At 49.6% G+C, this 14,138-nt stretch overlaps 1 protein-coding gene across 1 annotated transcript in view; it reads left to right on the top strand.

Moving 5' to 3' along the window:
• The first annotated feature begins 1,248 nt into the window (after nucleotides 1–1,248).
• The window catches only part of Limd1 (LIM domain containing 1), a 52,311-nt gene continuing 39,421 nt past the window's right edge, over nucleotides 1,249–14,138 (top strand). The window contains exon 1 of the mRNA XM_021646548.2: nucleotides 1,249–3,134. Within this exon, the coding sequence (XP_021502223.2) occupies nucleotides 1,757–3,134 (1,378 nt within the window). The 5' untranslated portion in view covers nucleotides 1,249–1,756. The remainder of the gene's footprint in view (nucleotides 3,135–14,138) is intronic.

Below are 14,138 nucleotides of genomic sequence, written 5' to 3'. Positions count from 1 at the left end.
CATCTCACTAGCCCTGAATACATCCTTGAAATACTAGTCAACAGAAGTTTCCAAGTACGTGAATCAGACAAACGTGGCCTCCATTAAATAATTGTGGCTGGGATTCTAAATGTTGTACACAGAATCAGAATTATCTTGGTCTCTTCAGTACTGAACAGCAGCACTAAAGCAGTCTCAGCCTCCTGACCATTTTGAACATTGTGTGTGGGTGTTTTGGTCACGCAGAGGAACGGCTGAACTTAGCCCTCCACATCCAGGGCTCCGCATCTGACCGACAAGAGTGAAAAATACTCAGAAAAAAAAAAAAGTTTTTGTGCTGAACACGTACTCATTTTATTTTCTTGTCATGATTCCTGAAGGGGTGGGGGGGACAAGCTAACAGCTATTTGCATACTATTTACATCTCATTAGGTAGCTTGCAGGTTAGTGGCTTCAGCGTCAGCAGGAAATGAAGGGGTTTGTGGGGTGGTGGTTACTTCAAGGGGAGGTGATTTTAGCTGGGAAGGAAAGGAGGGCCACCAGAAGTTCATCAGCAGTCTCTAGGCAGGCACTAGAAGGTTCCCTCGGCCAGAGTTCAGGGAGGGAAGACCCTAAGCCAGGGGAGGTAGACGGGGCGGCCAAGCCTGAGTGCAGCAAGTGAAGGCACGTTTTCAAACTAAGTCGTGAATAAGCCTTGAGGGTTGAAGTTTACGACTGACAAGCCTAGGGTTTGTTTGAGATCACTCTGATGGCCGTGTGGGAAAGTAAACTATCACAGGTCATCCGGGAGCTGTGTAGGGTGTCCACGGCACCTTGGAGTGGTAAGGACCAGCTTGGGTTTCAAGAGACCCCTAAGGGACGACAAGCCTCTCTGGGCACATGGAGGAGGTCAGGCACCACTTTAATGACCCCGGCTCCCTTCTCTTTCTTTCAGAGGCTCTGGAAGGGCCTCCTATGCTTTGCTGGTTGTATGGACCCCTGGGGCGCTTGTCCTTTCTTGCCCCCTCGTCTCTGTTAAAGAGAACCGGCCACGGCAACATCCTAGGTTTGCCGGAGTCGCGTGAGGGCACCCGCGGGAACCCCGGCGCGCCCTCGGCTCTCAGGAGGCGGCGGGAAGCTCCGCACAGCCCGCCGCCCCGCGGGCCTCTCTCGGGTGTCGGCGGGGGCCGCGGGGCGCGGCGTGCGCGTCTCGGCCTGCAGGGGGCGCCCGCCCCGTCCCGCCCTCCACGCCTCCGCCCGCTCCCCCGCGCACCGGGGCGGGCGCAGCCGGCCAGCCAGCTCCGGGCCGGACGAGTCGCGCGCTCACTTCCGCGTCCCGCCGCCGGCCGCCGCCATCGGACAATGGGCCGCGCGCCGCGGTGAGCCCTGCTGGAGCCGGCTGCCGGCCCCAGGCCAGCCTGATGCCCAGCAGGTCGGGTTGCCCGACGTGGATGTGAGTTTGCTGTTTCTGTTTCCGTTCTCTGTCTTCTTTGATCTGTTTTTGGTTTTCTGGCTTGGAGAAGAGAACTTTTCTGAGCAGGTCGGGCACCGCCGAAGGCTACTCTGCCCCCACGTGGACGCTCCTCAGGGGAAAAGAAGTCTGGAAGTAAACTTAGCCCCGCTGGCCTGAAGGCCTCAACTTTGGCCGGACTGTAAGTTTTGGAGTCATGACCTTCTCGCTGGGCAGGTGGGAGTCTTTATCTGCCTCGGGCTGGACCTGAGCCTCGGCCAGCACACAGATCTCCCCACCCCATTCACGTCTTGTACCAGGGCTAGGCCCCGGACACTGATCTGCAACATGGATAAATATGATGACCTGGGCCTTGAGGCCAGTAAGTTCATCGAGGACCTGAACATGTATGAGGCCTCCAAGGATGGGCTCTTCCGGGTGGACAAGGGTGCTGGCAACAACCCTGAATTTGAGGAAACTCGAAGGGTGTTCGCGACCAAGATGGCCAAAATCCACCTCCAGCAGCAGCAGCAGCAGCAGCTCCTACAGGAGGAAGCCCTACCTAGGGCAGGCAGAAGCCCTGTCAACGGTGGGAGCCGTCAGGGTGTGAGCGGCAAGCTGGCTGCGGATGACGCGGCCAAGCCCCCTCTAGCCGCGCCAGCACCTGGATTCGCTACCACCACTGTGGCTGTGCAGCCCTCATACCCTTCTCAAGAGCAGAGGACCAGGCCATCTGCCCACGGTACAAGGCCTGGCAGTCAGAATTGTGGTTCCAGGGAGGGGCCTGTGAGTTCCCAGAGGCCTGCTTTCCGCGGTCTGGGTCCCTGTGAAGACCCTTCCTGCCTCACTCATGGAGACTATTATGACAATTTCTCTTTGGCAAGCCCACAGTGGGGCGATAAACCAGAAGTGTCCCCCAGCATGGGTCTGAGTGTAGGGAGTGGGTGGCCTGCTTGCCCAGGGAATGATTCCACATTGCCCAGGTCCCTGAGTGGGGACAGTCAGCCTTACCAGCCACAGCTCTCTATGTGCTCTGGCAAGTCTTTTGAAAGTGGCATTAGTGGCCAGGATGGTGGCATTGGTGGCCACAGCAATGAGAAGCCAACAGGCCGTTGGTCCACAGCCTCCTCTCAGCGCGTGAACCTCGGCTTTTCTTCCCTGGGCTTGGAGAATGGGGCCCCAGCTCAACCCAGGAGCCCCACGGTTTCGGCACCCCTGGTCTCTAGCAGCACCAGCCAAGGGGGTTATCTGAGAAAGGATTCTGGTCTGGGATGTGAGGCTTCAGACAGGGTCTTCAAACCCACTGTGGATGCTCAGCCTTGGCTCCGGGATGAACCCAAGTCTTACCTCTCTGCTTCTGCTCCGTTATCCTCAACAACTGGCAAGGATGACAGTGTCCAGCCAGGTCTGACCCCTGGGCTAGTTCCTAAGCCTGGATGCGTGGAGTCTGGTTCCGGTCCCAAGCCCAGCCCCACCAGCCTTGTCCATCCCGTGATGACCACTCCGTCTGAGTTGTCTTGTAAAGAGAGTCCTCCCAGCTGGCCCACTGACAGTAGCCTGGGACCTGTGCTCCCAGAGAGCCCCACCCCCTCCAGGGTGAGGTTGCCCTGCCAGACCCTGGCACCAGGCCCTGAGCTTGGACCCTCCACTGCCGAGTTGAAATTAGAAGCCCTCACCCAGCGTCTGGAGAGAGAGATGGATGCTCACCCCAAAGCAGACTACTTCGGTAAGTGAGATGCTTTGGAGTTGCCCACGGTGAGGTGATGGTGCCTCCACCAGAATGTTACGGCTGATCTTGAAGTAGCCTGCTATTATTTTTTCCTTCCTCTTTCAACCGCTTCTGCGTGTGGAGAAACTTGAAAGCAGTTGTGGGCAGAAGTAGCCCTCATAAATGGGAGTTACCCATGTGTGCAGGGTGAAGCTGGGTGGAGCAGGGTGGGATTGCTCACAACTGCTCTCAAAAAAGGGAACTGAAGCCAGGTGGCGGTGGAGACTTTAATCCCAGCACTTGGGAGGCGGAGGCTCTGTGATTTGGAGGCCAGCCTGGTCTACAAATCAAACTCCAGGACAGCTGGGGCTACACAGAGAAATCCTGTCTTGAGAAACCAAAATGAAAAAAGAGGGAAATGCTGTGACTTTGGGTTTCAAGGGTTCAAGGTACCATTTCAGGCCTCTTGCTGTGATTGATTTGAGCTGGACTTGAACTGGAGCATTTTCCCCAGGGCCAGATATGTGGTCGCTGTACTCTCGGTCACCATGTGTGTAAGTGTGTGGAATGTGTGGCTGTTGGACTTGTCTGCTGTTCAGTGTGGTGGTTCTGCAGGTAGACCTGGACCAGCATCTTCTCTTTGCCTAGATGCTGGTTACAAATGGAAATCTGCTGCAGCAGGAACTCAGGGTAGGACCCAAGAAGAAGATTCTACAGATCACTAGAGCACTAGGTCGGGTGCCTCTTGACTCAGCCCATGCCCAGGTACTAGTCAAGCAGGTGATACCCACGGGTGTGGCTTGAAATAAGATGAAGGTTGCTTTTTGAAGTTTATACTCAAACTTGCAGAATTTCGTTCTCTCTTCTAGAAAATCACAAACTCTTTACAGACTGCTGGCTTCAATTTTTTTCTCTGCATGAGATTGGAAGCAACAAGAAAATAGCTGTATTCCTCTGATGAAAACAATTGCCCATCTTATGGGGGAGTGGCTTGGAAAGAAATCCTGTGCTTAGGATCTGTGGCTTTTTTCATGTTTTTAATTTTTTTATCTCCATTTTTGGTCTCTGAGTAATGGGTTCATGATTTCTCCAAAGGCCTACCAAGTATCTTCATCAATAGAGGAGGGCTGGGGGAGGGAAGGCCTTTTGAAGGAAAGATGTTGGCTTTCTCCCATTCTCTAAATGACCAAGTTTGTCCTGAGGCTACAGGAGGGTCAGGAGTCCAAGGAGCTGGGTATGGGCATATATGCAGTCTATAGCAGCACTGGTGGGGTTTGCTCATGGTGAGCAGCGCTGGGAACTAGTGCTCATGACACTCAGCAGTGAAAGAGTCACTGTGAACTGGTTTCTTCTTAGACTTATTTATTTTGTTATCCTATGTATATGAGTGGTTTTTTTCTTTGTGTATGTATGTGCACCATGTGTGTGTCTGATGCTAGCAAAAGTCAGAAGAGGGCATCAGGTTGCCTGGGACTGAAGTTACAGATGCTTATATGCCCCAATGTATATGATAGGAAATGAACCTTGGGCCTCTGCAACAGGTGCTCTTAACTGCTGAGCTACCTCTCCAGCTCCTGGTTTATTTTTTTAAAGCACAAAGTACTATCCTGCTATGAACGATGTCATCTTGTTTGCAAAGCATGGCCTTGAAAATTAATATTTAGCTGGAGATGCAGTGGATCTCTTAATTGAAACTTATTTATTTATCTATTATTTGGTGTTTTGAGACACGGTTTTTCTGTGTAGCCTTGGCTGTCCTGGACTTACTTTGTAGACCAGGCAGGCTAACCTTGAACTCAAAAAGATCCACCTTCCTGAGTGCTGGTATTAAAGGTGGGTCTACCATTCCCAGCTCTTACTTAGTTTTTAATTCAGAGCTTGTGGAACAAAAACGTTTATTCAGGGGAGCTAGTTTATGTTCATCCTTAAAGCAATGCTATTGACCCATACTGTTTATAGCTTCCACCTTGTGTGGGGTTGTGCCCTAGGCTTGGCCCTGGGAATACACAGTGGATACAGCCAACGCAGTACAAGCAGCAGGAAATGACCAAGTACTAGGGAGAGAAATATTAGAAATATCCCTAAATAGAGAATTAGGGATAAGCCTTGTCCTGTGGGTTCCATTTCTTGTTTTTGAATTGGGTCATAAAGTGAGATCTCAGCTGAGATGGCATTTAGGCAGAAGCTTGAAGGGAACAAGGGATGACAGGACCACTGTGTGCCTTCGCAAGGAAAGGGCTGAGTTTGTGGCGCTCCTGCTGGGGGAGAGTCTGCTCTGTGGCTGCTTTGATGGTGGAGTGTCTGCCTGTCTCCTCTGACTGGTCATGTGGCAGGAGAGTTCCTTCCTTTAGGACTCAGCAGGCACGGTTTAACAGACACTGTGCTTTCCTAGGCAGCACCTTCTTGCCTATAAACCTGTTGATTAGGCCTATCCCCCTCCCTAGGTCCCATAGCGCTTGCAAGATTCAGTATGTATTAAACCATGGTTAACTTTTACCTCCGGGTAGAATGGCACAGCATGAGGGGAGCTGAGGTGTTCTCCCCCTGTCAGTCAGTAGAACTCTAGTTAGAAGCAGAGAAGAGTGATACTTGGGTTGTTAGCCTAGTTCCTTTCCTGAGCCAGACTGAAGGTCTGCAATCAGCTTCTGACTCCTTCCCTCCATGGCCTGTGAATGCTGTTGGATTCTGAAGATGCCTGGTTTCTGGTCATTTAATGGTTTTTAAATTCTTATTAATGGGGGAGGCGTGGGTGGGTACTGCGTGTCATGATGGGGAGTGGGGGGGTCAGAGGAAAACTTGAAGGAATCAGTTCTCTCATTCTACCATGTGGACCCTGGGGGCAGGATTGGCATCAATGCCTTCGCCTTTTGAGCTATCTTGCTGGCCCTGGATTTTGGTTATTTGTTAGCTCAGCACTAAGGGTTACTTCTAGAACTTTGCATGGATTTTGTTGTGTATATGTGTGTGTCTTTTTTTTTTCTATCATCTATCTATCTATCTATCTATCTATCTATCTATCTATCTATCTAGAGATAAGGTCTCACTCTATAGCTTAGCCTGTAGCTCTCAATGACCTTCCATTCACAGCTTCCTGAGTGCTGGGACTATAGATGCCAGCTCCTGCACTGGCTTCTTTATGTGTCTACAAAGGCTACATTTTTTTCCCCACTCATCCCACTGTGCATCTGTGTTCTCTAGGACTCTCCTATGGCTCTTTCTTGTCCATAAGGAAAAATGTAGTGACCATTTTTGGTTTCGATCTGACACCCAATGATTGTGTATATTTATGATGTAATGAGCATACCATTTCAGTACAAAGTACAGGAAGCAGGTAGGGCACCTGGCATTGTCACACCTCCTGTCCAGCCCTAGCCTATCCTCTCTGCACCCTACCCAGTCCCTGCTCTGCTCTGGTAACCACTGGTCTAGTCTCTGCTTCTTTGAGATCAACCCTTAAACTCTTAGGGCTGAATGACGTAGGTGGTATTCCTGTTTCTCTGCCTGATTTACTTCATTTCACATGGTGAAAGAAGCTGTTAAGGCTATGTCAGAGATGCTTTTGGGCTCCCAGATTCCACGGTGCTTGATGCTCTGGGGAGATACCGGTCTTTCACTGCAGCTCCTGTTCTCATGGAGCTGCTCATGCCACAGAGAGGAGCTGGAGAGTCAGGGTGACACAGCCTTGTTTAGTTAGGCCCCGACTTTTCCTCCCCACTCTGGTCCTCTCCTCCCTTGGTAAGGAAAGGGGTCCAAATAAAACGCTCATCTCAGCCTGGCTTTCTTGGAAGCTAATCTGAGACTTTATTTTGCACAGTGGTGCTCTTGGGGTCTACATCTGACCCCACAGGGAGGTAGCAAAGTCCAACGTCATCCTGACCTGGCTTTCACACACTTCCTCCAGGGGTCAGCCACTGGATGTGGGCTTCCCTGGGAGTAGGGTGACCTTGGATGAAGTGTCTTGGTGCAGCTGGGGCAGTCCCCCTAGGACTGATGATAGGTGTAAGTTGCCTGCCAGTCTCACACTATCATCTTAGGCACTGCTCCATCAGTGAAGCCCCACCCCAGCCCCACTTCTGGTGTTGGAAAGAACAGGTGACCTTGGCAACCCTGGTTCTGATAGTAGCTGCTCTCTGCTGAAGGCCAGGCATTGGGTTAATTGCTTGGGGACACCATTGCCAGCTAATCCTCACATGGCACAGGTACCATTGTCCTCCCTTATGGCAAAAAGGTTCAGTAATTTGCCCCAGAGAGCCTTAGCTTTTTCTTCCAAGGGGGGTCTAGTTGGTCTGCCCCAGCTGGGAGAAGGCTCTGCCCCTCTGCTAGGAATTTGAGTGAGGGTCTGAAGGTGAGAATACATAGGTTTCAGAGGCTCTTTTCCCCAGAAGTAGAGAATGGACCCTTCCCCACCTGCAGACTCAGAGAGACTGACCCTCTCTTCAACTTCAACCCTGTCTTCAACTTTTCAGTGCTTGACCCAGAGTCATGCAGACACCAAGGACACAAGATGTGATTTCCCCTGGGAATGGTTCGGCCTGGGCCCAGCAAGCCCCACTGGTTTCATTTTAGTGGGAGGTGAATTGAGCAGTGTAAACAAGAAGCAGGCACAAGCTGTCCTGTTTGTTCCTCTGTGTGATATTTTTCTTGTTTTTCTTTCCTTTTTTGAGACAGGGTCTTATGTAGCCCAGGCTAGCCTTGAGCTCTCTAGGTAGCTGAGGATGACCTTGGACTGTTGATGTTCCTGCCTCCACCTGAGTGCTAGAATTACACACACACACACACACACACACACACACACACACGCCAATCTCTCTGTCTTATGACCTTTTAAACACATCTTATCTGACTTTGTTAGTGGCAGATATGAAGCATGGGGCTGAAATCCAGTCTAGGTGGAAATAATAGGCTAGATACGCAATAGAAGAGCATCTCCCGAATCCCAAATAAGGCAACTACTCACAGAACAGACATAACCTATCCTTAGCGTGAGGTGACTACGGAGCACAGCATTCCCCAGAAGCCTCTGGAGTCATTACAGTCATTGTGCTCTCTGGAATCCACAGCAGAAAGCATCTGATTTGAGAGTGTGGCATGACATGAAAAATGTGAAAACATATCCTAGGGTGTTTGGAGGTGAGGGAAAAATTCCATGGGTCATCTGAATGAAGTGAGGCCTTCGGATGGCCAGAAGTTGGTGACATTGGCACACAGAAAGCTCTGCTGCAGGCTCTGACGTGGGGAAGTGACAGAGGTGTCCTCTGTGTGGTCAGTGGTCAGGATGCAGACATTTTGGCCCTCTGTGTCTTCTGAAAGGCTGTGACTTCTCACCCACACTTCAGCCCTGTGCCTGCCAGCAGCAATATGATGGCATCTCCCTTCAGAAATGTCAGGGGTACATGACCAGGCAGCCTCCAGGCCTCACTTAGAGCTGTGTACCCCCCCATCAGTGCATAGGTATATGGGCACCTGTGGCAGTCCCTGATGGGCCCTCTGCACATGGCTGGTTTGTTTGGGAAGGACACAGGGCTCAGAGTCCGGTCTGGCGCCTGTGCTAAAGTCTGCACTTCCAAGCCCCTTTGCTCACTCTGCAACCTCACTCCCACCCTCACTGGTGTTCCCCAACCTGCCCCGGCTGCTCCCAACAGCTACCTGCCTGCTGATCACCTTTCAGGCAGCCTGGTTTTTCTGCAAACGAGCACTAACTGACCCGGGTTCCTCACCAGCAGCTGCCTGCCCTCATGCCTTCCCTCTGAGGTCCTCCCACTCCTTGGGAGAGCATATTCCTCTTTTTCCTTTGTGACCAGAAAAGAATACCACTTCCCCCATTTTCACGTTTCAGAGCATGAAGCTCATCTTTTGACATAACCATTCTTGCCAGAGCTTCTATTTGTTGCCTGCTTGCTGCTACGGAGGAGGCAGAACTGTGGAAAAGAGGTTGCACCTGGAAGTCAGAAAGCCAGGTGTTCTGGACTTATGCTCCAGCAGCCAGAGGCTGACGACAGGCAAGTCCTCATCTCTGTTGAGTGTCTTGTTCAGGCCTAGAAGCCTTGAGGTGTGGCACTGGGTTTGATCAACATCTGGATTTTAGCTGGTCAGTCAACAGAGTCTGAGCAATAGCATTCGTCCTTGCGGACAGTGGGAACCACCTGAAGAAATCTGGATTTGGATTCCTAGATCCATCTCCTTTCCAAACTGCTACTGAATTAGTAGAAGCTTTGTTTTTAGTTACATTTTCCATGACAAGTAGCAGCCATTTTTACTTTGTATATTCTGGAAAACACAATTAGTTTTGGTCTTTTTTTGAGACAGGTGCTCACTATGTGTCTCTGGCTGGCCTAGAACTCACTGTGTAGATCAGGCTGGCCTTGAACTCACAGAGATACACCTGTCTTTGCCTCTAGAGTGCTGGGATTAAAGCAGTGGTTCTCAACCTTCCTAATGCTGTGACCCTTTAATACAGTTCTTCATATTGTGGTAACCCCACCAACCATAAAACTTTCGTTGCTACTTTATAACTGTAATTTTGCTATTGTTATGAATCATAATGTAAGTATCTGATATTCGACCCCTTTGACCCACAGGTTGAGAACTAGTGGATCAAAGGAATTAGCCACTACCACCGGCTGGGAAAACAATTAAAAGGTGTGTGGGGGGATTACACACCTATAATCTCAGTATTTTGTAAGAGCATTACTCTAGGTTCAAGACCAGCCTGGGCTACGTCACGAGACCTTGCCTAAATAGATAAATAAATAAATAAAACAGAGCACAATTAAAAGTGCATTAGCTGTCACACAGATGGCTTAGTGGATACGGATGCTTGCTGCCATCCCTAATGACCCACATAGTGGAAATGGAGAGCTGACTCACATAAATTGTCTTTGCACCTTCATATGCATGCTGTGATATGAGCAAGTGTGTGTCTGTACATATTAATTAAATAATTAATTATTAAAAAGCAAACAAAAATAACTGCTTTAGAAAGAACTCGGAGTTTATCTTAAGAATAGTCCTTGGTTCAGGAACAACTGGGCCACAAGTTTGTGATACTTGCTGTCTTTTTTTTTTTTTTTTTTTTTTTTTTACTGGCATATTCCTGGCCACCTCACTGGATGCCTATGGCATTCTAGACAATGCTGGGCCTGAATAGATCCTCTGGTCCTGGGTAATGGCCTGGAGCCTCACACTGTCTACGCTGGTCTTTCCTTCTGTGTCCCAGTGCTTCACAGTGGATTGGGCTGTAGAAATGGAAGGATGCTTGTTAGGGTGGGAGGGAAAGGACTGGGTTAGCACACTTCATAGTTACATAAAATTTGTCAGGAAGTTACTTTTCATAGCATTCCACATGTATTGCTTTTTAATTCTCTCTGCAACCCTACTACCCCCCCCCCTTTTATAGATGGGGAAAGTGAGACACACAGGAGTTCAGTAATCTGCTTTAGTCCACTGACCCAGCATCTTTGCTGGGCCTGGATGCTGAGCTGCAGACCTTGACCTCCATCCAGTGTTCCTGGAAGTTCAAGGGCTTTCTGAACAAAATGCCTACTGGAGCCCCCCTCTTCACTGGCGCCCACACTGCCTAGAGCATCTGGATCTTTGTCTTGTAGCCCTGACCAGCATCTATGTCCTCTCCTGCCCAGGAGCCTGTTCCTCAGGAGTGCCTCCCTACCATGCTGTGATGGGGCCCCCAGTACAGGGAACATGGTACCCAATGCCCTGCCCGACTGCTCTTGTTCCACTCAGGCATGTGGGCCATGATGAGACCACACCACTGGGAGTGCTTAGGTGACCTCCCAGAGCACTGGAGGCAGAGCTGCAGTGTGGAAGCATTCTGTATACTCGTTTCCAGGCAGTGTCCAGAGGGACATGAACCAGACTTAGATGAAACTATGCTGAGTATATCTAGCAAACAACAGAAGCTTTACCCTGAAACAAAACAGGTCACCAGAGTTCCCAAAGCAGGGAGCATCGGCCAGGGAATATTATATCTACTCCAGAGTTTGTTTTTCATTTTATCTCTCATGGGGAAACCAGCTGAACGTGGGATCCGAGAACCACGCTGTGGAAGAGTTTCTACTTGACCATTTCAAGTGGATGACTTTAAAGCCCACAGCTGAGTTATTTTTAGGTTTTATAAGCTTTGAGTGTAGACTTGGTCAAGTTCCTTCTTCATATTTCCTGCTCTGTGTTGACTTATCTCTGTCTTGGTAGAGGGAGAACAGATTACTCTTGCTTATTGGAGATTTATGGAGAACATATCAGGAGCCTGTTGCACATAGAAAGTTCTGGAAGCCATGATGCTGCTTGTCTTTTAAGTGGTGAGAGTTATAGTGACCAAGGTCCTTGAGGACCTAGTGGACTACCCACTCCACCACGCAGACCCTGAGTCAGGGGTGACTGCATTACAGCAGCCCTGTGCTGCAAGACAGGTGGTGACCATTTCAGACAATGTCAGGAGTGGATTTGCCTCTGGTGCCTTCTGACCTGAACTGTAGCTTCCCCTTTCTCCTGAGCCTCCAGGCTTTCCTTTTTAGCAGGGTGGGACCATGTTGCCTCGCATAAATGGTCAGGGCACACCCTGAGGTTTTTGAATCTGCTGAAGTCTCTTACTCTTCTTCCACCGGTTTGTAATGTTTCCTGATGACTCAGTACAATGGCAATTTTAGAAAGAGCTGGACCGCAGGGGCAGCGGTGGTGGCTGGCTCCACAGAGTTTGCTGACAGCTGTCCTTGGTATTAACCAACTGCTTGGAGAGCAGAATCAGAGTGTGCTGCTTGTGGACTGTGTGAGCTTGAGCATTCTGCTTCCATTTTCTGCCCTTGGATTGCTCAACTTATGGGGACTAAATGACCTGAGGTTCTTAGGCTGTGAGGGTTTTTCCTACTTTGACTAGGAGGACATTCCCATCTCTGAGAAAGACAGTGGCTTAGGCAGACTCTTCAGATGATGATGGTATGTGTGTGTGTGTGTGCATTTGTTGGTTAACTTGGACAAAATTTTCTTTAGACACTGTGTGTATACATATATATTCATCACCTGGGATGGAGGAGCAAGTGTATGAGCTTGAGAACTTTCCCCTTCTGCTCACAGAGAAGCCAGCTAACAGTGCGGCGGCCTGCTAGGGAGGGTGTGAAACGTGTGCACACAGTGCTCCGATGAATTTGCTTATATCCATGAAATCACACAGGGTGTGGGGCTCCTTGTGAGGTGTGTTGTGTTTGTTTTGGCTCTGATCAGGCTCGCGTCACTGGCTGACGTACTAGGAGTCACATCTCTCACTTCTGGTTCCTTGGAGTGTCCTTCGGATGGTTGACATCTCATAGTGAGGCATTGCGTTCTGGAGAGACTTTGGGGATAAGCCAAGAGTCCTACAGTGAACTGGGAGATAGGGATGGGGTGAAGTGGAGAGCAGTTGAAGGGCCTCTCATGCTACCCTAAGGTGCTCTTTGTATCACCTCCAAAGTCTCCCAGCAGCCCAGGCCAGGACCCTAAGACTATGTGGGGGTTGGCTATCCAGAACAGATGTGATAGAAAGTAATTTCTAAAGACTGCTCTAGGGAGAAAGATTGGCTCAGGATGTGAGGTGACTGGACAGAGGAAGAAGTCAAGGAATCTACAGGCAGCTTAGGCAGTCACACAGGGTGGGGGTAGGGCAGCTTCCTCCTGGTCCTTTGGAGAATCCCTCAGATCCCCCAGGGACAAGCTCATCAAATCCCAGGCAGATTAGGGTGAAGCAGAGCTACATGATGGCTGGAACATGTAGTCCTCTCTGAAGAGACATTCCTATTACACCAAGTCAGGCTTGGATCTGTTTGTGGGAATGCAGACTCTCCCATGCGTGTGGCTCTTGCATCTGTCTGCTCTGCTGCTTCTGATTTCCCATAAGTAAAATGAGCATCTGGTTGTAGGCTAGTGTAGTGTAATTCTGAGCTATCCAGCATGGAAACTGAGGACAGGTAGCTGTTAAGTGTATCACAAGGTGGTTTGTCTGAGCTGAGATGTGCTTTAGGCATGACATGTACCCTGGGGTTTGAAGATCTGGTGCAAAGGAAGAGTACTTATTGGGACTTCTTTATGAGCTGGTTGTGGGTGGTGCTGTTTTCAAACTCTGCCTCATTTGGGGTTCCTTAAGCCTCTACCTCCCTTCCAACTCCCTGACCCTATGTGGGAGAGAAAGAAGGTTAATGGGGAGAGGGGCTGTAGTTCTCTTTGGCTGCTTCCTGCCTTTTAGGGTCTTTGGGTTCCTTGGGGCAAGTCCAATCTTTGTTTTAGAATAACTTCTCGTCAAACTGCATTAACAGCAACCAGGAACAGCAGAGGGGAGCATCAGCAGCCTTCTTCCTTCTCAGAGTTCCCCCCCTCTCTCTCTGTGCTCTGGCATTTATTCCCTCTCCAGAGTCTGCAGAATTACACTATCTACAGCTGGCAAAGCCCCTTTCAGAGCCCACGTGAGGCAAATAGTTTGCTGCTGTGGACAGTCTCACACCTGGCATTAAAAGAAAAACACATTTACAGTAATATAACTGAGTTTTTAATGACAACAAAACTTCCACTACAGGTTGTGGTGACTCAGACCTGTGATCCCAGCACTTGGGAGATAAAAGCAGGAAAATAACAGAGTTAAAAGGTCAGTTTGGGCTCAATCTGCTGTCAAATAGTGTGTGTGTGTGTGTGTGTGTGTGTGTGTGTGTGTGTTCTATGTTAAAGTGAGTCTGTGTTAAAGTGAGGCTTTTGGACATGACAGGCTAAGCAAAATGTTATTGAAAATAGTTTCACTCTTAAGTGTGGCTGTTTGAAAATGTGAGGTCATATCTAGCCTGTCTCAAATTTTGAAGCACTCAGAACAGAATATGGCAGATAGAGTGGATTCCTTGCTGTTTAAGATGCAGTACTGTATTTGCAAAAGTACCAAAGCATTGTTATCCCACCTGAAAGATGATGCCGATTGATGTGTTAAAGATTTCAGGGTTGCCACCCACCTCACAGCCTGTGAGTGCCTCTGTGGCACAGAGGCATTCAGATGGT

Source organism: Meriones unguiculatus, chromosome 6, assembly GCF_030254825.1.
Source record: "Meriones unguiculatus strain TT.TT164.6M chromosome 6, Bangor_MerUng_6.1, whole genome shotgun sequence".
In the NCBI taxonomy this organism is placed as follows: Eukaryota; Metazoa; Chordata; class Mammalia; order Rodentia; family Muridae; genus Meriones; species Meriones unguiculatus.
This window is presented reverse-complemented; position numbering and strand designations above follow the sequence as displayed.